At 47.5% G+C, this 25,145-nt stretch overlaps 1 protein-coding gene across 1 annotated transcript in view; it reads left to right on the forward strand.

Moving 5' to 3' along the window:
• Window positions 1–25,145, forward strand: part of ESYT3 (extended synaptotagmin 3) — a 241,697-nt gene that overhangs the window by 159,866 nt on the left and 56,686 nt on the right. The window contains exons 8-9 of the mRNA XM_078682402.1: window positions 331–451; window positions 17,545–17,721. Of these exons, the coding sequence (XP_078538528.1) occupies window positions 331–451; window positions 17,545–17,721 (298 nt within the window). The remainder of the gene's footprint in view (window positions 1–330; window positions 452–17,544; window positions 17,722–25,145) is intronic.

Genomic DNA, 25,145 nt, shown 5'->3' on the forward strand with positions numbered 1-25,145 from the left:
GTTCCTTAACGCGGACAAGCAGCAGAGATAGGGTCAGTTCTGTGACATGTTTAGGTGATCAACTTTAGTAAAATTGCAACCAATCTACGTCTCAGACATTTGAAAACTAGGTTTTGGGTTAAATCTAAGTATACATCGACATTGGCTTACTTATGCTGAGATTTCAGATTTCTTTTGAGAATTGGCCGCACAACTAGACATATAGCAGATAATTGAATGCCTTTCTGTGGTATATGCTTAACATTCGAGGTCATTCCATTGTAGAAGGACTTCTATGTTCATAGTAGCTTATCTCTCTTTTAACTAAATTTTCTTCCTTTGTTCTTTCAGTGACATGTCTGACACCATGCTCGTGGACCTCATTGCTTCACGTCTGGTGCTGCCGAACCGATTCAGCTTCCCGCTCATGAGCCAGGTTAACGTGGCCCAACTCCGATTTCCTCTCCCACACGTGAGTGTTGTGTTTTGTGAGTAAGGGGGGACCTCATATGCTACCAGTATATCTGATATGTGTCCCCTGACACCATGGTGTAATAGAGAGTGCTGTGGGTTTAGTGTCAAGAGCTTAAAAATGAGCCTACATCTGTCTTTTTGATTCTAGGAATTTTCTTTGTTTTTGGTGTTTTATTTACTGATTAAATCAGAATGTTTCCAAGCATGTTTCTGCTGCTGGTGGGGCTCATGGCTGACTGTGATCTTTAAGACCGACTATCTTGGTAAGAACGGATTTCTAGACGTTGTCAAAAGCTTTTCAGTTTGTGCGTGAAGGGAGATGAGAAGCATGCACTACATGGGTCCCTGAGCTTACAGACATGTCTAATCGCAGTATGAAACCTATCAAGCCTGGGTTACTTCTAGTTCCGCAATGTATCTTTCCAGGAGTATCCATCAATCTGTGTGTTTTTTGTGCGTGGACATTTATACCAACCATGCCATGTAATAATCAGAAGGTGTAGTGCATCAGTTAAAAATATCCCGTTTTGGCCTACTTAGTAAATTTTAAATGCCTTGCTTGGGTATTCACAAACACTGGGCTTTGGTGTACAGTACCTTATTTCTTCTTCATCCACAAAAGTATTTTCCCTGGCATAGGTTTTTTTTTTTTTTTTTTTTTTTGGTGGTCCACCGTTTATTACAAGCTTTCACAATGCACACAGCTACATCGCCTACAACCCTGGGGCCGGCAGCATCAAGGAAGGGAAATAAGTGGGAGTGAGATGTACGGACACAGCCACAATACAGACAACCGGGGGTCCGGTGGCGTTCAGTAGCGGAACATCAAGCATATAGTGCGCACAGCGGAAGTCAGAATGAAGCAATCTGGACGGTTGGACCTTTTTTCTCGGCAGGAATGCATGCAAGACACTTGACAATTGGATGTATACTTTTCTCCCAAAAGAAAAACCAAATACACAATAAGGGAATAATTACAACATGACATAACGATTCAGAAGGTGACACAGTCAGTCATCGCCAGTAGAGGTATCATTCATCGATCCTATAGTCAAGACATGGCCAGCATAGAAACGGGGACCATCATCAATGGTGTATGCCAACCGTGGCCACTCAGGGCCGCACATTCAGTCGGCAGCGCAAACACACTAGCTAACTGGGTATTCCAGTCGTAGCAAGACGCCCACCCAGAGAGAGGAGGGGCAGTAAGAAAAAGGGGGTGGGGGAAGAGGGGTGGACAATCCCTATGTACTTCAGCCAGAGTTCAGTGGAGGCCAAGCCCCCCCCCCCCCCTCAGCCGATGCCCTCAGGGACCCTCGCAGGGGCTGGTGTAGCCTGGGAACCCACAATGGTGGTCGCTATGTATGCGCGGTAGGGGCCCCAGATGTCAACTGGTCGTGACGCAGAGGGGACCATCTCCGAGTATTCAGAGCTGTTTAGGTTGCAGTGTGCCATGCTCCGGAGCCAGGCGCTATGTAGGGGGGGGCGTCGGTCGCACCAACGTAGTGCAATCTCCCGTTTGGCCAGCAAGAAGCCCAGCGCCGCTAGTTTGCGCACTGTTTTCGGAAGTCCGCAACATAACCCAGAAGGGCTATTTCCGGTACATGGGCCAGTGGCAAACCGAGCATGGTGCCAAGTGTCACGTGCACTCGGGACCAATAGTCATGTATTTTGGGACATGTCCAGGAGAGGTGTGCGAAGTCGGCGAATTGGTCGCCGCATTTGGGACAGTAGTGGGAGCGCGATGGATCTATTCTGTGGAGTCTCGCGGGTGTAAAGTATAGTCTGCGCAGAAATTTAAAGTGCAAAAGCTTGTGCTTGCTGTTAAGCGAAACAGTTTTGGTCGCCCTGCAGCACCATTGCCACTGGTCGTCTGAGATGGGGTACCCAAGGTCAGCTTCCCAGGCAGCCCTCACCGCCTGGTCTCGAGAGGGAAGGAGATCACAGCACATCCGGTACAACTAAGAGACCAGGTGTGCACTCGAGGGGTGTTGGATAATGAGAGTGAGAGGTGTCATCTCCTCGGGGGGGGGGGGGGGAAACGACGGGAAGGACGCGCGCAGTAAAGAGCGCAGTCTAGTTAGGACAAACGAGTCCATGAATGTCCTATCAGTGAACCTGGGGTCCTCAGTCAGGGTGAACGCGTGCCCCTCCGGGAAGAGATCCCCGATCGAGGCAATGTGGAATTTGGCGAACGTGTTACGCACCACTACCTCCCCAGTTATCGGAAGCCAAGTGGCGTTAGGAAGTGGAAGTGCCGGAGAGTACAGATGTGGGAGGTCGACCAAACGCCTCAGCCTCCCCCATGCCCAGCACGTGGTGGACACCGTTTGGATGTCCTTTGGGTCTCTAGGGAAGCCCGACGGTAGCGTCGTAGACAGGGAGCCAGGCAACACCAAGTCGGCTTCAGGTTTCAGATAAGGTATCCTGGCGTCAGGGTGGAACCATGGGTAAGCGTGTGCGCACTGCGCCACAAGGAAGTAGAGGTAAAAGTCAGGGACGCCCAGCCCGCCTCTCTCATATGGGAGAGTCAGTACCCGCCAGGACACTCGGGGGGGTCTTGTTTCCCCATACCAGCGACAGGAGCAAAGAGCGAAGCTGCGTGAAGAAAACCTTGGTGAGGGGTATGGGTATATTGTTGAACAGATACAGAAACCGGGGTAAAACTATCATTTTGATGATAGCGACACGGCCAGCCATGGATAACGGGAGCCTGGTCCATTGTTCAATCTGCCCCTCCAAGGCTGCCACAGCAGTACCGTAGTTCAATCTGAGGATGGCCTCCGTTTCCATGTGAATATGGATGCCAAGGTACTTTAGAGTCATGGCACCAGGTAAGAGGGAAGGAGCAGGGCCAGTCGACAGTGCAGGGCGTCAGCGGAAAAATAACCGATTTGTGCCAGTTAATGCAAAGGCCAGAGAATTTCCCAAAGCGGGTGATTTCCAGAAGGAGCGGCTCCAGGTTGGATTGTGGGTGCCTAACGTAGATTCCCTGGCATAGTTTCCTGTCCAATTGCTATAAAAAAAGAACTTGTGCAGTTTCGCCAGACGTTTATCTATAAATGTCTGTTTTTAACCTCCAACTGCATTCATAATCTAGAAATATCGTTGAATTGGGCATGCAATATAAACCTTAGAAAAGGTTAATTATTTTTGTGTTCATTTTGTATTTTGCTAAGGGGGAGGACCATCTCCCCACTGCTCTCAGAGTAGTCAGAAAAGGAAAAATTACAGGCATCCTAGTTAAAATGGGCAGATCCCCTTTGTCTCTGGCAATGTCGCCAAGAAGGAACCTTTTTTCACATCATATGGGACTGCCCAGTGGCTAGAGTATACTGGGACTCCATAACCAAACAAATAGGAAGGGCTGGGGGTAAGACACTGACGCCCACTCCGAAACTCTGCTTACTTAATGTCTGGGGCGCCACTGACCTTACACAGACCGAGAAATCATGGGCCTCGGTGGGATGGGCCATTGCGAAACGCAATATCGCACAGAAATGGGGGGCGGGTGATGCCCACTATTCGTGAGTGGGCTGCCGACATGAATAGGGCAATGATAGCCGAAAAAGATGTCTTTAAACACAGGGGATGCCCTAAGAAGTGGGACCGCAAACGGGATGGGTGGAACAAGTACCGATGGGATATATGTGTGTCTCCAACAGTTGACCTACGACGTGATAAATTGAGATTTGATGATGCGTTCTCTGACAATAGGGCAACCTAGGAGCGGGGGATCGTGATGTAATTGCTGTAATTACTATTGTGGTCACTGATGTAATACTTTTAAATTAATGACGACCATGTACATGTTCATCTCATGCATGCCATGTTGCCAATGCAATGCTGTTTTCATCAATAAAAAAGTTTGTATAAAAAAGGAAAAACAAAACCATAATAACTTTGTTATTATCGTTTTATTTATGGTAGCTGTGAGGCTGGGTTAGGGTAAGGCTAGGGTCACCGGGTAGGGAGTGGTGGGCACACTCTAAGTTTGCATAACTTTTTGGCCGGTCGTCTTGGGCTGGACAGTCATGTGCAATTTGCATGTTCCGCACCAGGCCTTACTGCATAGCCTGCACAGCCTGGTGGGGAACATGCAGAGGCTTCCAGGCCCTGCCTGAGCACCGAACCACAGCGCTCAGATGATTGGCTTGGGGGAGCCTGTGAGCTTCCTGGACTCGCCAGGAAGAGAAGGGAAGAGACGACGATGGAAAGACAGTGGCTGTAAGGAAATAAGTGGGTTTTTTTTTATATACCATTTTTTTCTACCACTCCCACCCCCCCCCCCCCCCACCCACCTAATCTCCTGTCACCCCACAACCCCCTGTCACCCCGTTCCCTGCTAGCCGTAACTGACCGTGACCACCCCAGACGGTGGTGACCCTTGTTGCAATTCAGAACAAACTACAGATGATTTTGAATTGGGACAGAGTAGCCGCTCTTCTCTTCCTGGACCTCCCTGGGTGGATAGGCTCAGGAGTTGGAGTGTGAGAGCTTTGTTTAGTCTGGATTTCTCTCGTTCTTTATAGGTCATAGGCCGCCAGTATTTATGCCTCCTTTTAGATCACCGGCTAGTTCTATGCGTTGTGGAGTTCCCCCAGGGCTCTTCTTTCACTCTCATCTTCTTCAGTCTCTATGTTCCCCCTTTGAAGTGAGCATCTATACCTGTGCTACGTTGATGAACCATAATTCTTCTTCAGGCTGCATTGCATTCGCAATGAATCCCATTCTGCCCTCAAAGCATTAGCTACACAGAAATTGTTAAAACTCAAATTAAACAAAACCGAGGTCCTGGTAATGGTGGCCTTCCTTAATTTGGTCCTCTAAAATACAAACTTTTTTTCATGTTGGCATTAGGGAGCTGAGGAGGTGCTAGAAGCAAGTTTTCGTACAGTAAGGTGTCGGTTGAAACGGGTATTGATGACGGGATCTGTTTCTCATCGTAAATAACACGACAGGTTTCCAAATGAAACGCTGGATGCTTTGACAAATACACTTAGGAAAATAGAAAAGGCAGGTGGTTACAAGGTTCAGAGAAAAAGCACACAGGGTATCTCATTTCAGTAGTGCAAACATTTACCTGTAGCATGCTACAAGCTTAAACACACACACAGGTACACAAGGACAGTCCCAACACTCCTTTCTCAGTTCTCCTTACCTTCGTTTCATTCTACCTCTTGCCTTTCTGTTCTTACCATCTTTATCTTCTCTTCGATCTGCTCTGCCTATCCCTGTTCTCACCTGCTTATTCTCCCTCCTTTTTAACCTAGCTCTCTTTTGACACTCTCCTATCTTCTTTCTTTTCCTTACTTTATCTAGCTCTTCTATTTCACCTCTCTCTTCCGTCTCCTGTCTTTGTTTTTTTTAATGTTTTTAGTATCTGTTCCATGCTGAGTGAGGAGAATCCTTTAAAAGAGTATGCATATGCTTGAGAATCCCTGGTGTGACCTGTTTAACATTCCTCAGTGGTATGCTTTTTTTTAGATGTCCAATCTATGTTGCTTTTCTTTAGCCAGAGAAACAGCGGTAAGACATTCTGACTCATGAAATTGACTTTTCACTGTAATAACGTGACGTTCGTGTCACCAATTCATTCAGTGAAAGATTCCATCAACTTGAGATGATATCCTTCCCAGGTGTCAAAATTCCAACTGTACTCTGAAACCTCGTTTCAGTATTTCATGTGTGTCGAGTAAAAGTTTGATGATGGCTGAGGTTGTCAACGCATATTCTGTGTTGCACCTCTTTGTGCCTGATTGCTGTCTGCGCAGGGGCGTAACACAAGCCCCCGCAACCCCCGCGTTGCGGGGGGGCCCCGGGGGCCCCACGCTCCAGTGGGCCCCGCCGGGGCCACTCACTGACTTGATTGACTGAGTGGATTTTAAAAATATGGACGGGCGGGGCGGGGCCCCGCCCCGTGAGGGGCGAGACTGGCAGTGGTGCGGGGCCGGGGCCCATGAGGCAGGCTGGCAGTGTATCGGTCCCGGCCGGGGCCCCGTGAGGGCGAGGCTGGCAGCGGTGCGGGGCCCAGGCCGGGGCCCATGAGGCAGGTTGCAGAATGGCCTGGGCCGGGCCCCGGTGGGGGCCCCCCGTGAGGCTGGCAGATGGTGCGGGGCCCATGTGTGGCTGGCAGGCTAAGCAGAGTTACTGGAGTAAAGTTGAGCACGACGTCAGGCCGGGCCCCGTGAGGCTGGCAGCAGGATGGGGGCCGGGGCTCGTGTGTGTGGCTGGTAAGCTGGCTGAGCACGTCCATCGGGCTGGGCCCCGGCGGGGGCCCCGTGAGGCTGGCAGCAGGATGGTGCGGGGCCCCGGCCGGGGCCTGTGTGCTGACAGCGGCTGCACTGCAGTGCTGAGGCAGCTGAGCACTGCAGAGTTGAGCACGAATGGTGCAGGGCCCCGCCGGCCGGGCGGCCTGGAGTGTGTGTGTGACTGAGACTGGATGCCACAATTGCCATTAGCCATTGCAGGATATCTCGCTGCAAAAATATCGTAACCCCAGAGAAATATCGTCAAGAAAAGCACATACAGTCAAGTATGGATTTGCTGTTTTTAACCTCACATCTATGTACCTCAAAAAAATAAACATATAGTTAATGTACTTATTTGTGGAATTATGTAAACCTACAACAGTAACACGTAGATTATAACCAGACTACTACCCCGTAACAAAGCAAGGCAATTGAAACAAACACATATAGAAGCGCATAGCTCTTCTGAGAAGCAGTGTGTATAAAAGCGCTACACTGGACCAGTCATTTTTGACTGCTCGGTCGCTCCTTTGATTTCCCTCTTGTTGTGACCTGAGGTGCGGGCCTGCGCGGGGCCACTGTGAGTAGTCTTAATGGTGGTGGTGGTGGGTGGGTGTGGATCAATGGCGGCACGCAGGGCAGCCAGGGTTGTTTACTCTACTCCTCTGACTCTGGTGACTTTCACTTTCCTTTCCGCGGCCTTCCGGCACGCGTATGCGCGCCGCGGGGGCACTGGGCAGGGGGGGGGGGGGGGCTGGCTCACTGACCAATGGCCTCATAACATTTTGTCAGGGGGGCAGGGACAACACATGCGCATTGCGCAGGTAATGACGACACACACACGCAAATAAGCGTGTTACCGTTATAGTGTGTAAGGTGAGGCATCAGGGGCACGGAGCAGAAGACAAAGAAAGGAAAGGAAACCTGAACTTAAGCCCCACGTTGCTGACCGTTGACGGACGCTCGTCGCTCAGGACTGAGGACTCATCATCAGGTACACTAAGTCATATTATACTCCGAGTTTATCCGAACAACAGACAGCGAACACTAACAGCCGCGCAAAAAAATACAACATGCCTGTTTACAAACGTAAATTGTCCAATTTTGACTGGCCGTAACTAGTTGTTTTTTTCACACTACCTGCAAAATTGCGCCTCCTGCCACACACAACTGTTTCCCAATGTCCGTGGGCTATCCTCTGTGACTGTGCTGCAAATTCTTCTAGAGGGCACAATGACGCTCACCGACTCACCACTAATTGTGCCTAGATAGTGTTCCAAATAATTTATTAATGCCTAGTAGAGGCCCTCTGAGGCAGTGTTAGCCCTGAATGTCATTGGATGGAGCGCCGGGTCTTCCCGTAGGTCTAATTCCGAACACCCATCGGAAAGTCACTCGGCGCCTTTCCTAACTGGGTTCTCGTGTGGGTGCTATGCTATGCCGTGCTTCACTCCCATTCTCAGGAGATATTGTGTCTGTTGGCTGTCACAGTCACACCACGTGCAGGTAACGTGGGCACACCGTCTCTTCGCTGGGATCCAGTCTATATTGCAGACAGCTATCCTGTCTGTTTCGCAGGGACCTGGTCTTTCTCAAAGACGTCCAATCACAGGCTCCAGACAATTATCGAGGTTCATTTTCATCGACCCAGTGTCACATGGATCCAGAGTGCCCCTCGCGAGAATCCAGTCTCCCCCACAGAGGTCCATGGTAATCCTTCAGTGGATCCACAGACTTGCCCATACAGTGATCCCGATTCCTCTTCCTCAAAGTCAAATATTCGCTGCTTTCCGCAGGGAGTCCCGTGTCCTTCACGAGCATCCTCAGTTTCACAAGCTGCAGAATGTCACATTCATTGTGCATCACACTCTTAGAACTAGACATGACATCGAGGGGTAGATGAGTGGCTGTGGGTGAGGGTGGCCCCAAAGAAGGAACGGCAAGTATCACTAGAGACTGGAGTAATTGATCAAGATCAGGCCCAAAACCCGACTGCAACTGGATTCCCCATCCATTTAGCCAGATGATAGACCCGAGCTGTTTGTGACACATAAGGTAACAATCGTAGTGTAAAACAGCTGTTAACGTTTATGAGGCTTTGCTGACTGCTGGCATACCCAGCTGGCATTATGAAAACTCGAGTTAGCTTCACTGTCCAAAACAAATGTAAGTGCTGTACCGGTGGCTCCGAATCGGTGGACACTAAGAGAGTCCGGGACTGGGGTCATTTGTAGCAGTGACAGGGGGGGAGTTCCTTAACAAGTTCAAATTTAAGCCTATTCAAAATGGTGTTCCCCTGGGGTACTGTAAAGACCAGTGTGTTTCATTGAGGGTTGAGGAGGACATTGGGAGTCTTGTTATGGAAGGTGGTTGCGGACCATGAAGACCACTGTGTTTCATTGAGTGTTCGATAGGAGTTTAGTTAGTAGTCTTGTTATAAAGGATCGTGACCCGTTGTTTGTGACTCTGTGGACCCTGAAAAGCGTTTGTGATAGATGATAATGTGGAGGAGTGTGTGTGCATGCATGAATAAAAAGTGATAACATTTGCATGACTTTATTTTGGCATTAAGGATCTTGATAACTTTCATTTTTTAATTATTAATGTTGTGGTTGTTGCTGTTATTTTGATCATTTCAGTTATTGTTGCATGCTAATCAGGCTAATTCAGGCATCACAGAACTGTGCAGTAGTTACAACTAAAACAGTAAAATTATGTACAATAGTAGCAAGTAGATACAGTCTCTGGCCCTGATTAGGAGTCGGTCATTGTGTTTTCAGCACCTGAGCAAACCCCAGTTTGTGCTTTGGTGGAATCCTCAGTTTGGTCTTAGTTATTGCACCCAGTAATTGAGTGCTCACCCTTCCTGAAATTTTTTCATGGCATACTTCCTGGAATGTAACGGAGGGAAACAGTATACTTTTGACCATAACATGGGGATTTTAAAGCACTCTGTCTCAAATACTTGCAATAGTTGCCATTTATAGCACTCAATAAACTACAAGCCCCATGGTGTCCTATTTTGGAAATAGCTCCTACTCTCCTGACACATTTGGAATCGGGGCCTCCATGTGCTCAGGATGAGTGTAATTAACTTGCCCATCCCCCCTGGAAGGGTTACCCTTTTCTGGAGTAAATCCCCAGCCATTTCCAGAGACAGACGGGTTCTTAGACGAGTTTGTGAATGTCAACTAACTCACAGATTTGTGGGTGGTCATAAACTCCCAAGGAAACCAAGCTTAAACATCCCCCTTTCCATGCATTAGACTTTCTCAAGTGGAGTTTTCCACAATCATGGTCCACCCTTTTAACCCTCTACTTCTCATTAGACTGATGTGTTGCTAGTTTTGTTTTTCACCCAATATTCCTTGCAAATTCACTTTTCACACTGTTATTTTTATTCTGCAAGTACCAACTTCCTTACCACTCCGGACTGGCTGAAAGCAGCCTCCCTAACTTAAGGCCAGTGAATAGCTGTGAAATAACCCTTTCTGTGACAGGCTAACATAAAATGCTGTCATCATTAAAGGCATATTGAATAACTAATAATATTATATTTCATTTGGCTGCTTCGAAACACAAAAGATGAATAATAGGTGTAAAACGAGATCCTTTGAACAAGGATGAGGAACTAGCCAGTATCTGCATCACCAGCTCTGACGTGATGTGAACCAGCGAGAAGATTGGGCGATGGACGGATGAGTGGATGGATGGATGGATGGGTGGGTGGATGGAGGGGTGGGTGGGTGGGTGGATGGATGGATGGATGGAGGGGTGGGTGGATGGATGGATGGATGGAGGGGTGGGTGGATGGATGGATGGAGGGGTGGGTGGATGGATTAGTGGATAGATGGAGGGTTGGGTGGATGGATGAATGGAGGGGTGGGTGGATGAGTGGATGGATGGAGGGGTGGGTGGATGGATGAGTGGATGGATGGAGGGGTGGGTGGGTGGATGGAGGGGGGTGGGTGAATGGATGAGTGGATGGATGGATGGGTGGGTGGATGGGTGGGGTACTAGGTAGGGCAAAGTTGAGCAAGGTAGGGCATAGTAGTACATGGTGTGCCGCCCCTCCGGGGGGAGGCATGGTGAGCCGCGCCATGGTGGGCCGCGCCGCGCCACGGGGGGGCCCCTCCATGTGCTTTGCAGGGGGGCCCCCTCAAGTTTCGTTACGCCACTGTGTCTGCGCCATGTTGGGAGCTTAGGAACTCTGAAAAGGGCATTTGACCACGCGTGCATTGCTTGTACCACAGCTCTGCACATAATGCACTGCTGTCTCTATAATACAATATCGACTTTGTTGGTCTGACCACAGTTCAAGCCTTCACAGGACCGAGGTACCCCCAATGTAAGAGATTTTCAAATACAGGAAACGAGACTCCTTTGTCCTACTTTTTCGCAAAAATAGAGTCTCTGTTGGAGGGACGCAAAGTGTTACAGGACATGCCAAAACGGGGCCTATTCTGAATTTAAAGTTTTAGATCTTCTGTGCTTTAAATTTAAAAAAAAAGTAATTGTTGCCATGGTGTTTTTAGATAACATTGTTGACTATTTTTTGTTCAGTTGAGATTTGTTTGTACCTATGGCACAGACGTAATTATCTATAAGGTTAGTTAAGCCCTGTGTTCTTTGGCCCATTAAGGCTCTTTATTTTCAGATTACGTGGTTAACCGCATGACCATGTTGCTATAATTTTGTATACCATAATAAGGAAGAACTTTCGTTATAGTTCTCTGTCTCTTGCAAATGCACACACATTCAGACGCACAAAAAGCAGCCTTTATGTTTTTTGTTTTTTTAAAAAAAAAAACATGTTTTTGAGCTAGTTTGATTTGAGCATTGGTCACTGGAAAGCCGCCATGGAAATAGAGATTGATTCCTTCTTGTACACTCTGTGGAGTACAGAATGTACATGAGTGCAAATATAGCGTTGGGCTGGTTTATATTCATATGCTGAACCATAGAAATGACTTGTCTTTGCCATATTTTGTGGTCACTGTAAAGGGCAGGCAAAGTGTAATGACCAGTACTCTTGTGTAACCTCCGCAAGGACCAAGTAATGTTCTCAAATGTCATTGGTTCATTACTTTGCAGCCTAGTGTGAAAGATAATGTTACTTCTCCCTGTTACTCTATATAGGTAGTCTGCGCTTGCTGCCGCCTCTTGTTGATCTTGTGTGTAGGAGATTTAAAAGGCACTTTATATATCATGACTTGTGGAATGGCGGTCCGGCATTAACGCTAATCGCCTCAACAAAAACATGTCCACGAACAAAGTTAACGAAAAGCAGTGTAAAATTACTTTAAGCCTTTGGCATTTCAAGAACAATTTGAGCCTGTTGCCTTATTTGTGGAATGGTCGACGTGGATACACCTCTCCTCCACATTCCACAGGTTTTGGAAGAAATCTTATGGTTGCCCTGCACATGAACCATAAATGGTTAGGTCTCATGATAGCGACACTGGTAAAGTTATAGGCAGCTGTAACTTCAATATGAAGGCACAGGTGGACTATCCGATTGACCAGAGTAGAACTATTGCCTCACAAATGCTTTATTAGACACATCTGCCTTAGCCGCAGTGGCACTATCTGTGCAAAGCACCCAGTGGTTGGAATAGCGAAGAGGCTTTGGTGAGTGCTTCTCTGAGTTAATCTGATGTAATGTAGAATTATCTGCCCTGAGCATATAACCAGGGTAGCTTCTGAGCATAAGCAAGGCAAGGCATAGCGCTGCCCTTGCTGTGAACGCCAGCCACGAACCAAATAAACAATGGGGAGCAGAAAGAAAGAGTGGCCACATAAATATTTCTCGCACCAACAGCTTTCAGGGGGTTGCCTGTACATATCTCCATTCTTCGAGTTGCTCTGTCTTCCCCTGAGGATTGGAAATGACCTACAGTTAATAATTTTGACCTATATCACGACACCAGGCAATTTTACTTGGTGATATTACAACACATGGAGGAAATAAACACAAATCATTGCCCAGTCTTTCACTGGGGTAGTTGCACAAACAACTTCTGTTTCTGTGTATTCTGTGCAACTTTACCTCTGCTCGCACTCCGGCTGTGCCCCGGTTTCGATTTCGGCCATTTGGTTGTGGTGTTTACTTGTGGCCCGTGTCTCCTCCCCGCTCCCGCCTCCCTGCCGACCCTCCCACGCTCCGCCCCGCTCCACTCTCCATTTATGACAGATGTACCAACGCGCAGCGTCCACGCGCTACGGCCACGCCGAAGGTGCGCCAAAGGTAAGCCCGTCTACGCCAGTCCGCGCCTGGACCGCGCCCAGTGCCAAACCCCCTGGTCCCCGCATCACCCACCCCTCCCGCTTTACATACGACGCCTCCACCCTCTTAGCACTTAACCCCGGCCGACTCCCTAACTGCGCCCAAGCAGCACCTGGACACACCCATGGACCCTTCACCTGCCACCCCTGTAAATTCACCTGCATCAAGTCCCACACCAAACCCACGAACACCAAACAGAGACCCGACACCAACCACCTTAAATGCATCCTTCTCAACACACGGTCGGTTCACAAACACGCCATCGACCTTTGGAATCTACTAGACACCTCTTCTCCGGACATTGCCTTCCTAACAGAAACCTGGATGAATGCCTCTTCTGCTCCAGACATCACCATAGCCATCCCGGACGGCTGCAAGATCATCCGTAAGGACCGCCCCATCCAAACAGGAGGAGGCATCGCCATCGTCCACAAGAACACCATACGCGTCTCAATTAGCTCAGAAGACAACCTCGCGATCGCCGAACACCTTCACTTCCAAATCCACACCGACCCCAAGACCACACTCAGAGGCACCCTCCTCTACAGGCCACCAGGACCCCGTACAAAATTCAGCGACATCATCACTGACTTCATCACCCCACACGCCCTCCCCTCGGAAGAATACATTCTACTGGGAGACCTCAATTTCCATCTGGAAAAGAGCAACGACAGCAACACTGCCACCCTTCTGGACAATCTCGCCAATCTCGGACACAAACAACTTGTCAACATCCCCACTCATCGCGCAGGACACACACTCGACCCTATCTTCACTTCCAGCAAGCACATCTCCTTCACTCACACCACACCCCTCCACTGGACGGACCACAGTTGCGTCCACTTCACCTACAACAAGACCACGATCCACAACCACTCTCAACCAACTTTGCGAAGAAATTGGAACAAAATCACCATCGACCAGATCTCCTCATCGCTTCTTCAAAAACCACCTGCCTATTCAACGAACCCTAACCAAGCCGCTATCAACCTCACACAATGGCTAACCCAAACCGCCGATAAACTAGCACCCCTGAAAAAACATCAAATCAAGCAAGGAAGCAAGAACGCCCCCTGGTTTAACGATGACCTCAAGAAATCTAAGAAGCTATGTCGCTCCCTTGAAAAAACTTGTAAAAAAGACCCAAACAATATCACCCAAACCGCCTTCAAAAACGCCACCCGCAAGCACCACCAACTAATCCGAACAGCCAAGAAATCAGCACTCAAAGACCGACTAGACAACAACACTCGCAACAGCAAGGAACTTTTCAACATCATCAAAGAATTCGCCAACCCCACCGCCAGCTCAAACGACATCACCCCATCTCAAGTCCTCTGCGACTCCCTCGCCTCATTCTTCCATGACAAAATCGCCGACATTCACAACAGCTTTGACAACCAACCTGTAAACCAGTTCACCTCACTCACCTCCGAACTTGTACCTCCTCCGAACTACCTTCTCGACTGGAACCTAATCTCCACAGAAGACACCATTCACCTGATGAACTCCATCCACTCAGGATCCCCGACAGACCCATGCCCCCATCACATCTTCAACAAAGCAAACTCCGTTATCGCACCCCATCTCCGAGACGTCATCAACTGCTCCTTCAACTCCGCCACATTCCCAGAAAGCTGGAAACACGCCGAACTCAGCGCCCTTCTGAAGAAACCTACAGCTGACCCCTCCGAACTCAAAAACTACCGCCCCATCTCGCTCCTCCCATTTCCTGCCAAAGTCATTGAGAAAGCCGTCAACAATCAACTCGCCGCCTTCCTCGAAACCAACAAATCACTCGACTCCTCAAAGTCTGGCTTCCGAGCCAAACACAGCACCGAAACCGCCCTCATCACAGCAACAGATGACATTCGAACACTTCTGGACAACGGAGACACAGTCGCCCTCATCCTCCTTGACCTCTCTGCAGCCTTCGACACAGTCTGCCATAGCACCCTGATACAACGCCTTAGAAACATCGGAATTCAAGGAAAAGCATTGGACTGGATCATCTCGTTCCTCGCTGGAAGAACTCAGAGAGTCAGCCTCCCCCCTTTCAAGTCAAAGGCCTCCGAAGTCATCTGCGGCGTCCCGCAAGGATCATCACTCAGCCCCACCCTCTTCAACGTCTACATGAGCCCCCTCGCAACCATCGCACGGAAACACAACCTCAACATCATCTCCTACGCTGATGACACTCAGCTGATCCTCTCACTCACCAAAGACCCAACCACCGCCAAAACCAACCTACATGAAGGGATGAAAGAAGTAGCCGAGTGGATGAAGCACAGCAGTCTGAAACTGAACTCGGACAAAACGGAAGTCCTCATCCTAGGTACTTCCCCTTCCGCATGGGACGACTCTTGGTGGCCAACGGCCCTAGGAACAGCCCCCATACCGACGGACCACGCACGGAACCTGGGCTTCATCCTGGACTCCTCACTCTCGATGACCAGACAAGTCAACGCCGTCTCATCATCATGCTTCAATATCCTACGCATGCTCAAAAAAACATTTCGATGGATGCCCACCGAAACAAGAAAAACGGTCACCCACGCTCTGATTACTAGCCGTCTAGACTACGGAAACACCCTTTACGCCGGTACCACCGCAAAACTGCAGAAAAAACTCCAACGCATCCAAAATGCTTCAGCCAGACTCATACTAGACATCCCCCGCAAAGACCACATCTCCGGTCACCTGAAAGACCTGCACTGGCTCCCCGTCAACAAAAGGATAACTTTCCGTCTCCTCACCCACGCACACAAAGCCCTCTACGAACTCGGACCGGATTGCCTCAACACGCGCCTTTCCTTCTACACCCCCACCCGCCAGCTGCGTTCGTCCAACCAAGCCCTCGCCGCCGTCCCGCGCATCCACAAAGCCACCATGGGGGGAAGATCCTTCTCCTACTTAGCAGCCAAAACCTGGAATTCCCTCCCCACCCACCTCCGCCTCACTCAAAACCACCTAGCCTTCAGAAAACAGCTTAAAACCTGGATATTCGATAAGTAAACCCCCCCCCTCCTCAAGCGCCTTGAGACCCTCTGGGTATGTAGTGCGCTATATAAATTGTGACTTGACTTGACTTGAACTTTCCACCCTACCTTGGCAAGCAGCACAGACTATTTTGAAGTCCTCTGTTTGGAGGATTCAACGAGTGAAGTGTTCGACGTTCAGTGCTGAAAGAAGACTAAAGAGGGGTTGGGAGCTCCCGAGATGTTGTAATTTCCTGGCCGAGATCCAGAAGTTATGAGTGCTCAATATGTCCAGATGCATGAACGTCATTTAAAATGGCAGGGGTAGCAGACGGGGGGGTTCCTCCTCTTGGGTGGAGGACTGTCTACCCGCCTGCTGCGAGTGCAGCAGGTAAACACACGTTATTAAAATGGTAACAAATACCATTTATTATAATTTGTCTCAGGCTCGCGGGAGCCGGAGACAAACTATAATAAAATGGTATATATTAGTGCGAGGGGCGGGGCTGAGTGATTCCTACAATTTCACTATTACTCCAGCCCTGCTATAGCGCAGGACAGATTGGCTGGCTGTCTACAGCCGGCCAATCTGTCATGAGCACTTCAAAGCCTGCAATCCCAATGCTGTAAGACAGCAAAGGGATTGCAGCCGCAGGCCCCCAGCCTCAAAATGAGCACTGGGTTAGCCTTCTCCAACCAATCCTGGAGCTTCTCTGCAGGTCCAGGATTGGTTGGATTCTCGCTACAGAAGGAGAGAAGTCCTTCCCTTTCCTGCCTCACTCTCCAGGATCTCCCATTGCCACTAAGTCCTGTCATCTTGCCGCGATTATCAGTACCAGTAAGTTCTGGAAATATGGTGAGGTTTTTGGGCATTGCGCCTCACCATATTTTAAAGTTGTCACCCGCCACTGGTGGCGGAAGTGACATCACAAGCCATTTGACCTTTACATTCACTCACTAAAGCATGCTTACAAGACACACACTCACTTTCATAGAAACACACTCTCACCGCAAGCCCGCACACAACATACATTTAAAAGTATTTTTTACTTCCTTCTCTGCCTGGGAGGTTCATACTCTAGCTAATTGTAACCCAATCCTTATTAATTTACTGTGAAAAATGCAATATTATTCAGTATTAGTGTAATAAAAAAGTGACAGAAAACAAGCAAATGCGAAGCCCGACCTGGGTCCATGAGGACGAGCTGCCACTGTGTTCCAGGCACTGATTTTGCCACCTGAGGCCAAGGGTTGTGCAGGCAGCGGCAGGGGTCCCTCGCAACCCCTAAATGACGTCCATGTCCAAATGTTGTTCAAGATGCACACTCCCATCTAACTGCCCCACCACCAGGTATCATATCTTTTATGCTGTGATGGTTTACATATTTTTCTTTTTTATAATACATTCAGAGTTAAGGAGATTTTAATGCTATTTTCAGGTTATCATTGCCTTTTTGTTGAATGTACTTGCCAGTTCTGTTCATCATACTGCACTGTCTGCTCCACATTGATAAGAAAATTACTTAACATTATAGTGATCTGTGAACTTGTGTGTCGTTGGCGTTTTCTGTTGCAGGGGGTGTTGAAAGTCCATCTCATCGCAGCTGAAAAACTGGTCCCCAAGGACACTTACCTGAGGGGAATCATTAAGGGAAAGTCTGATCCCTATGCTGTTGCAAGAGTTGGAAACCAGAAGTACAGAAGCAAAACAATCAAGGAAAATCTAAACCCTGTATGGAACGAAAGGTTTGAGGTACGATTAGCCTGCACCTGCATTGTTCAACATGTTAACTGTGGGCATAATACAAGGACATTTCTTTTATTGTATTTCAAAGTATTTTATTAATGTTATAAACAAGTACATTAGCATTTATTTAATACAATAAATGTGTGTTTAAATTGAAGAGGAACTCTTTTGGTCCATTTAGTTTGGGTTCTTAAGTCCCTCAAGTCCCTGGCGTTTCAGGGGCACTCTTCATTTTTTTACCACTGGAAGATATATTTGCATTTGTGGCGGGTCTAACGAAGAGCCAAGTTGCTTCCATCACTTTTAATGCAGCAATATCGTGAATGTGAAAGCTCTTCCTACAACATCTGTGTAATTTTTCAGTGAAGACTTACTGACTAGATATAGAACCAGGCAATAAAATATCGAGAAAACGCGTACTGCTAATCATACTTGCTTTCATTTGAATATTTATAGAAAAACAAAATAATCCAAACTAATTTGAGAACTCAAATATTCAACAATCTGTTGAATGAACAATTAATAGAAACAATGTTTCACTGAAAATAATAAAATACACCGCCAAGAATAGTTTAAAAACTTTTACTTGGAAGAAGTTCTATCAATGTATTTGTTTCAACTCTAGGGCCACACAAATAATGTAAATGATGCCAAGGTAAAACATTACATTATTCAAGTACAAAAAGAACAATATAAAAAGTAAAATTAGACACCCAAATTTCGTCCTCTAGTGTATGTGAACATAGCAACCTAAAGTTCAGTACTCTCTCCCGACCTCCCAACTTGCATTTATTGAAGTCAGAACTGGCTGTGCTATTTCACTATTGTTAGGGTAGGCCAGTTATGGTAGATTTCTAAATCTTATTTTGAAATAGAGAGATCGATTTCCCTCGGGAATAAAGTGCTTAGATACTTCGAGTAGTTAAAGTTAGGAAACTTAGGGGCCGATTAGGATTGCAGGCAGTGGCGATCCGTCCGCCATCTGTGCCAGTCTGCCACCGATTTCCGCCCCCGCCCCGCCATATTACAATGGCGGGGGAGACTGTGGCGGACAGACACCATCCGCCGCTTTTCCGCCCCGGTCGCCTTGCGGTTCCAGACACCGCCAGCCATATTACGATGGCCGGATGCAGATGCCTTTCACCACGGAAAGGCATACGGGCTTTGCTTTGGGGGCCTGTTGCGGGCCCCCAGGGTGAAGGGGGGTGTGGGGGGTGCACATGGGGGGTACCTATGGTACCCCCCTGCGTTTCACAGTACAACATGGCAGTGCTGTGAAACGCACAACATGCATTTTTGACATTGCGGCAGACGGTGCTTTCAGCACCGTCGGCTGCAATGTTAAAAATGCGGGATGCACCCGCCCCTGTGGTGGGTGCATCCTAATTCGGGGCACGGTACCTCCGCCCTTGTGGCGGACGGTCCCTGCCCCAGACAGGATGGCGGACGGACTTTGTCCGTCCGCCATCCTAATCGACCCCTTAGTTTGAATATTAAAGAGCAGAAAAAAAAGAACACCAGACGAAGGTAGAGGGACGCAGAGTAGGGGAATGGTTAAAAAGAGGAATGAGGGTATGGAAAAGGCAACCTACAAAAAAATTGGAAAAAGGAGATACATGTGGGAGGAGGAAAATAAATTAATTTAGAAAAACTGGGTGAAGAAGGGGATTTTGATGGGTTCTCCAGCCCAATAAACAGGGGGAGGACTTAGGATGGAGAAGTAATGGGGTTAAAAGCAGTGGAAAGAGGGAAGGGGGTTGGGGCAACTTCCAAAATAGCATTAAAAACAGTGACGGGACATAGTGGGGAAAAGCAAGAGTTAAGCATTATCAAGATAAATGGCATTTAAAAAGGAAGGAAAAGACAATTTAAAGAAGGCATTACATGAATTAGTTTCTTCGAAATGATAAAAGTAATTCCTCTTCAAAATTCAGATTCAAAAGTTGACCTCAAATGGTTTCTCTGAACTGGTATTCTATGAATGTGAAGGGTCGACCATGTTTTTCACACCGGCTACTGCAGTGCAGAAAGGCAGCTTTTAGCCTGTGCATCTTGGTTTAATTCTTTCCACTGCAGCCATCATTGTAGTGCTTTGTGCCTCCTAGGTTGTGGTTTTAACTTCAGACATTTATTGTACGGGATCTGCAAAGTGCGATTCCCCCTGTAGCGGCCTACCATCTGTTTTACTTCCTTTACCTGAGGAATAGGTCCTTCACTGAAGTCTGCTCCATGTTTAGTATGCATTTGTACATAAGCTAGAGTAAGCCGAGCCACAGGATCAGCGACAGGAGTCACACTCCCTGCCGTAATACTTGAGAGCGGGTCCTGGACAGGTTTGAACTAGTAATCGCCCTGTGAATTGTTTACTTTTACTGATTAAGTGCATTAATCTTTGTTGACTGTGATAACAAAACTGATTGTTTGGCAAGTCTCCAGAATTATATTGACTGTGCCGGCGTACTCGTAGGTCACAATAATTTCCAGTAGAATGGCTTTGGTCTACATCATGCACATCCTCTTGGCCATCATTTTAGAGTGAAAGGAAGCACGCCTGTCTTACTCCAGAGGGATCTCCTTAGAGGGACAGCATAACAATGCATTCATTTTTAAGCATGTTGAGATACAAAGCGAGTATTTAAAATAAAGCAAAGTGGGTGTGAAGCACTCCTTATCCATTGGTTATGGTGAGCACCTTGCGTTCACATCATCAAATATGATCAGGTTTCTGCTTTTATTTGTGTTACTTTTAATCACAGTGCCCAAAATAATGCTGGGACAGGAGTTAAATACTGAGGCGTAGTGCCAAGTGACATTAGCTCCAACCCGGCTCCCACAGTTCACGGGAGGAATACCACATTGCATTTGTGCACATATGACTTTTTCATCTTTCTTGCTGATTGCTTTCCCTTTTGCTTTCATTTCTAGGCTACAGAGAGAGTTTTAAACTGTTGTCGAAATACCTATTGTGTACAATGCCAACGCTTCCAGTGAGCTTTGGGTCCGCCCATTCCCCATGATTGGTTAGCTTTCTTTTCTGTCTCATCTGCTTGTTTCTTATTCAGTGCCTTTCTGCCCTCTTCATGTGCTTGTCCCTCCGGTCCAGCACAGTTTATTTACCAATCTTTTTCATTGGATGACTTGTATCTTTCCAGTGCTTACATTCGAAGAATACCTTTTTCCTTTTTTCTTGGTACTCCATGGGACTGTATCTGTTTTCGTAATGCGTTCTTACGGTGTTTTCTTACTTTCTTACTTAGTGCCCTTTATTAGGTCTTGAAGACATAGCGCTGAAGCGCACATGCGCTCCTCGCTCTGCGAGGCTTATTGTAATCGGTACGATTTCAGAAGGGGACTTGAAGCCCCGCCCATCATTACTATTGGCTTGCGTCATCGTTCGTGCTAAACGGTGGCTTTTCATTGTAAAGGAGGCTTCTTAGTCCCTCTTTGTTACCGCTGTGTCTCCTCTCGGCCCAGCCCACCCGGACTGAATTGTTTACTTGCGGCGTTACACGGTCTCCTTCATAAGTATGTAAGCACCTGTGTGTCGTCCCCACCATTACCCGCCCTCTGTGTTGTCCGCCACCTGCGCCTTATGCTTTTTTTCCTTTACTTTAATGAGCGCTGCGCTCACTTTATTTATTTCCCACTCCACTTTTCTCATCAAGCCCAACGCTCCATTCCTCTCCCTTCTCAAAATATTATGGCACCATACCTCCTTCCCACCCCCCCTCTTTCTCTCCTCGTTTGTCCACAGCCCTCCGCTTCCGGTGCTTTGGAAAGATGTGTTCCTGCGCTTGTTTGGGGGTCTCAGGTCTCCAAGCAGAGGGGTTCTCCTCGCAGGTGCATCCCTGCTGGTGACCCTGCGCCCCTCTCTGAGTTGCACGGGCTCTGAGACGCCCAGCTTCTCACTGCACGGTGCTTCAGGGTAGACATGCTTTTCGCGAGGTGCTTGGTTGCTGATCAGAGGCGCCATGGGCAACTACTGTACGACGCGCAGATGCCCTGCAGTACCTCTGTCTCATCTGTTGTTAAGTCGGGTGCTCTTGGCGGGGCAGGACGTACCGCTCTTTATACCATAAATGTATGTCTGGATCCTCTTCCAGAGGTTGTCCCATCACAACCCCTCCCGGGGGGAGGGGAGGCTGGGGTCATAAAGCTCTTGTCCCCAGGATCTCTTATAGGGATACAACTTACCTGGTGGAGGGAGATTTCTATTCCTTCTGATTCATGAAGTTTGTGTCACGAGGCACAAACATAACAGAAAGCATGAAAACCCGCATGTATCCCCAGACTCTGCCCCAACCCATCAACATCTCTGCTCCTGGGGCGAAGCTTGGTCAGTAGGATGGGGAAGGGACTGGTTACGAGACATAGGGCATGATGTGAACTTAAGGAGTAGTAGGAAGGGAGGGGAGTGCAGATTGTGCGGAGTACTTAAACTCCAAAGTATCAGTTACGTTTACACAAGGTCACATTTGTGTGTGTGTGTGTGTGTGTGTGTGTATATATATATATATATATATATATTTTTTAAAAAAATGTAGGCGCAGGGATATTACTTGATTTGCACAGACTCACAGGATGTGGAGTCAACCCCGAGGCTCGTACCTTGGTTTCCCAGCTCCAAAGTCAGCAGTCAAGCCGTGACCCACATGCTGTAGCATACAGTATGAGAAAACATTCTATGAAGCAATACAGTTACGGGCTTCATAAACACAAGTAAATAATACAATAAGCAAAGCATTGCATAAGTGAGTTTATGTATACACCCACTTTTTACATATAAGAATAAACTTGCTAGGGGCTATAGAAAAATCCTGCCACATCTTGGCAGTGTAAGCAAGTATTAAACAGATTAGTTGAGAATCGCTGGGAGCCTGAGGCCAGCAGACCAGCAGGCCGGGCTGGGGCAGTGAGACAGGCACACACTTTTGTTGGAAGAACCAATAAAGAACTATGCACAAAAGAACTATTATTTCAAACACTGCACAGCTCTAAAAGTAAATCTGAAACCAGGAACTTCATTACACACCACATACACTCCATAACACATGGTTAACAGACATTGTCATTTGCAATGCCATTTACAACGCCAATAGCTCTAACTTAAGCAAATGCGAGACCTTTTGCATTTCCAATGCTTGTATATTTGCCCACTGCTGTGCTCTCTGTGGCTCTTCCCTCTTCCTTCCAGCTTGTTCATTTCGTCCTCCACACAAATCCGTCCAGCTCCGTTTTTTTTTTTTTTAATTGCTTTGTTCAAATGCCACCTCGAAAAGCAGATCTATTGGCTGGGCCAGTGCTTGTTCGAACTTGAGAAGTAATTTTCTGCCTCGGTGACAAAGCACCCCAGAGGTAAAATGAAAACCTCATGCAGAATTAACCAGCGCACAATGAATATCTGAGAATGCCACTCACCTCACAGCTGCAGCGCAGACGTACTTTTTTTTTTTAGTATAGCTTATTTGAAGTCTTTTTGCCACAATAACGCTCATATGGTGTGTTACGTGCTGTATTATCGTTTGAAAAAACCTCCGGACTGCCATTCACTTGGAAAATGAACGAAGTCTTCATTTTAGCCAACCGCAAATGGCACAGGTCTTAAAACCCATCTGCAAATATTAAAGTTCAAAATAATTGTTAATATAGTTGGTGCATTGCACCCTGCAGACGCTATAAAAACTCAAAAACATAAATTTTTGGCCGCACCTACACCCTTGAAGGCAACCTTTTATTTATATTTGGTATTCGAAGTAGACCTAGACCTTCGTCGAGAATTCTTTACAGAAAATTAATCTGTCTAGCACTGTCATGCCCATATATGTTGCTAAATGAATGTCGAAGAGATCTATTGTTTGAAAGTTGTGCAGATCCAGTCAGAAAAATCACCTCGGAATTGGACTTTGTGAAACAAAAATACTTACTAGCATAAATGTATGCAGTACCGTCAACACGAGAATGAATTATTTGGGTACATAGAGAGTAAATTAAATTTCTAAAGTGTAAAAAAAACTACATCTTCCTCCTCGAAATAGTTAAAATTATGAGAAGAAAGCGTCCTGTGCTTGTGGAATGTTCTTTTTGATTTGGGAGCAAAATAACTCATTGGCATGCTGGGACAGACCGTGGACAGGCCTGTGCAGGGATCACTACACAGCCAGCAGCACTGGGTCTCCCCCCACTCGCATCAATGAGCAGCCGAGCAACTATCGGGGCCGGTTGCAAAGTCAATGCAATGCAGCAGACGGCCGCGTGCAGCCAAGTGCGCGCGAGGCGCTTCCGGTTCAGAACCGAAGCAGCTGTTTACCTCCACCTGAGGTGGGCAGCCGTCGGGCCACCACACCGCCGATGCCTTTTCTGCGCACCCTCCAACCCACACAGGGTGGACTCGACCGACAAGCTTGTCCTGTCCGAATGAAGGGCCGTCCCTAAAAGTGCGGGGGTGCTGGGGATTGCATCTGTAAAAGCTGCTACAATATTCTGAATGGAAAAGTAACTTTAGGCATACTTAGTTCATTTTAAACGTCTAGAGGAACATGATAAAAAAGCCCCGTCTGCACCTGTTAATGACATCTGAAGTATTGTATTGTAATTGCATTTATATAGCTCTTGCTACCCCTGATGAGGCGTCCTATCGCTTTTTGGGCGAGTAGCACGCTACTCCGGAACCCATAAAGAATTAGTGGTGAATTAGTATAGTGAAAATATGAAAGTAATTTGAGTGGTGCTAGGATGGATAACCGTCCGTAAATTTCACGGACAGTTCGTAAATTGGACCTCACGTCTGTTGTCCGTAATTTCACTTTTACGGACGCCTTTTGTCCGTAATTTTGGGCCTTTCAGAGAACAGAGCTGTTCCCCTGCAAAAGACGTGAGCCCCCTGATGGGACCGCCTCACACTCCTCTGAGCACAAGAGCAGCCCCACCCCGCCCATTGTCATTCTGTGTGGGTCTGATTGCCACATACAGAATGACAATGGGCCAGTCTGGCTGGCACAGCATGTGGTGGCCTCCTCCAGCCTGGGTCCAGGGCAGGGCATTCTGTCTCATGGAAGTGCAAAAACGCCCATGCTGTTGCTAGGTGTGAATCCAGTTAACCATAGGGAGGCAGTGAAAGAAGTTCAAAGGAAAGGATTATAGTTATAGTATAGCAGCCATGGTTGCTGCTTTTTTTTATGCAGCTAACAGCCATTAACAAAGCCATTAGTTCTGGCTTGTTGTAGGTGTAACATTACTTGTTGTATTATATATCTGGATGCAATGACAGGAACAACAAAAATACCAGTCGGGTGGCACATTATTTTAAGCACAGATTTTTAGCTTATGTGTTTTAAGCCACAGATTTTATTACATCGAACACCCTTTTGGAGAGACCCCCCTAGTTTTTCATCTCACTTAAAGCTATGGTAACACCATGTCACAGTCGCCCC

Source organism: Lissotriton helveticus, chromosome 3_1, assembly GCF_964261635.1.
Source record: "Lissotriton helveticus chromosome 3_1, aLisHel1.1, whole genome shotgun sequence".
NCBI classification, from domain to species: Eukaryota; Metazoa; Chordata; class Amphibia; order Caudata; family Salamandridae; genus Lissotriton; species Lissotriton helveticus.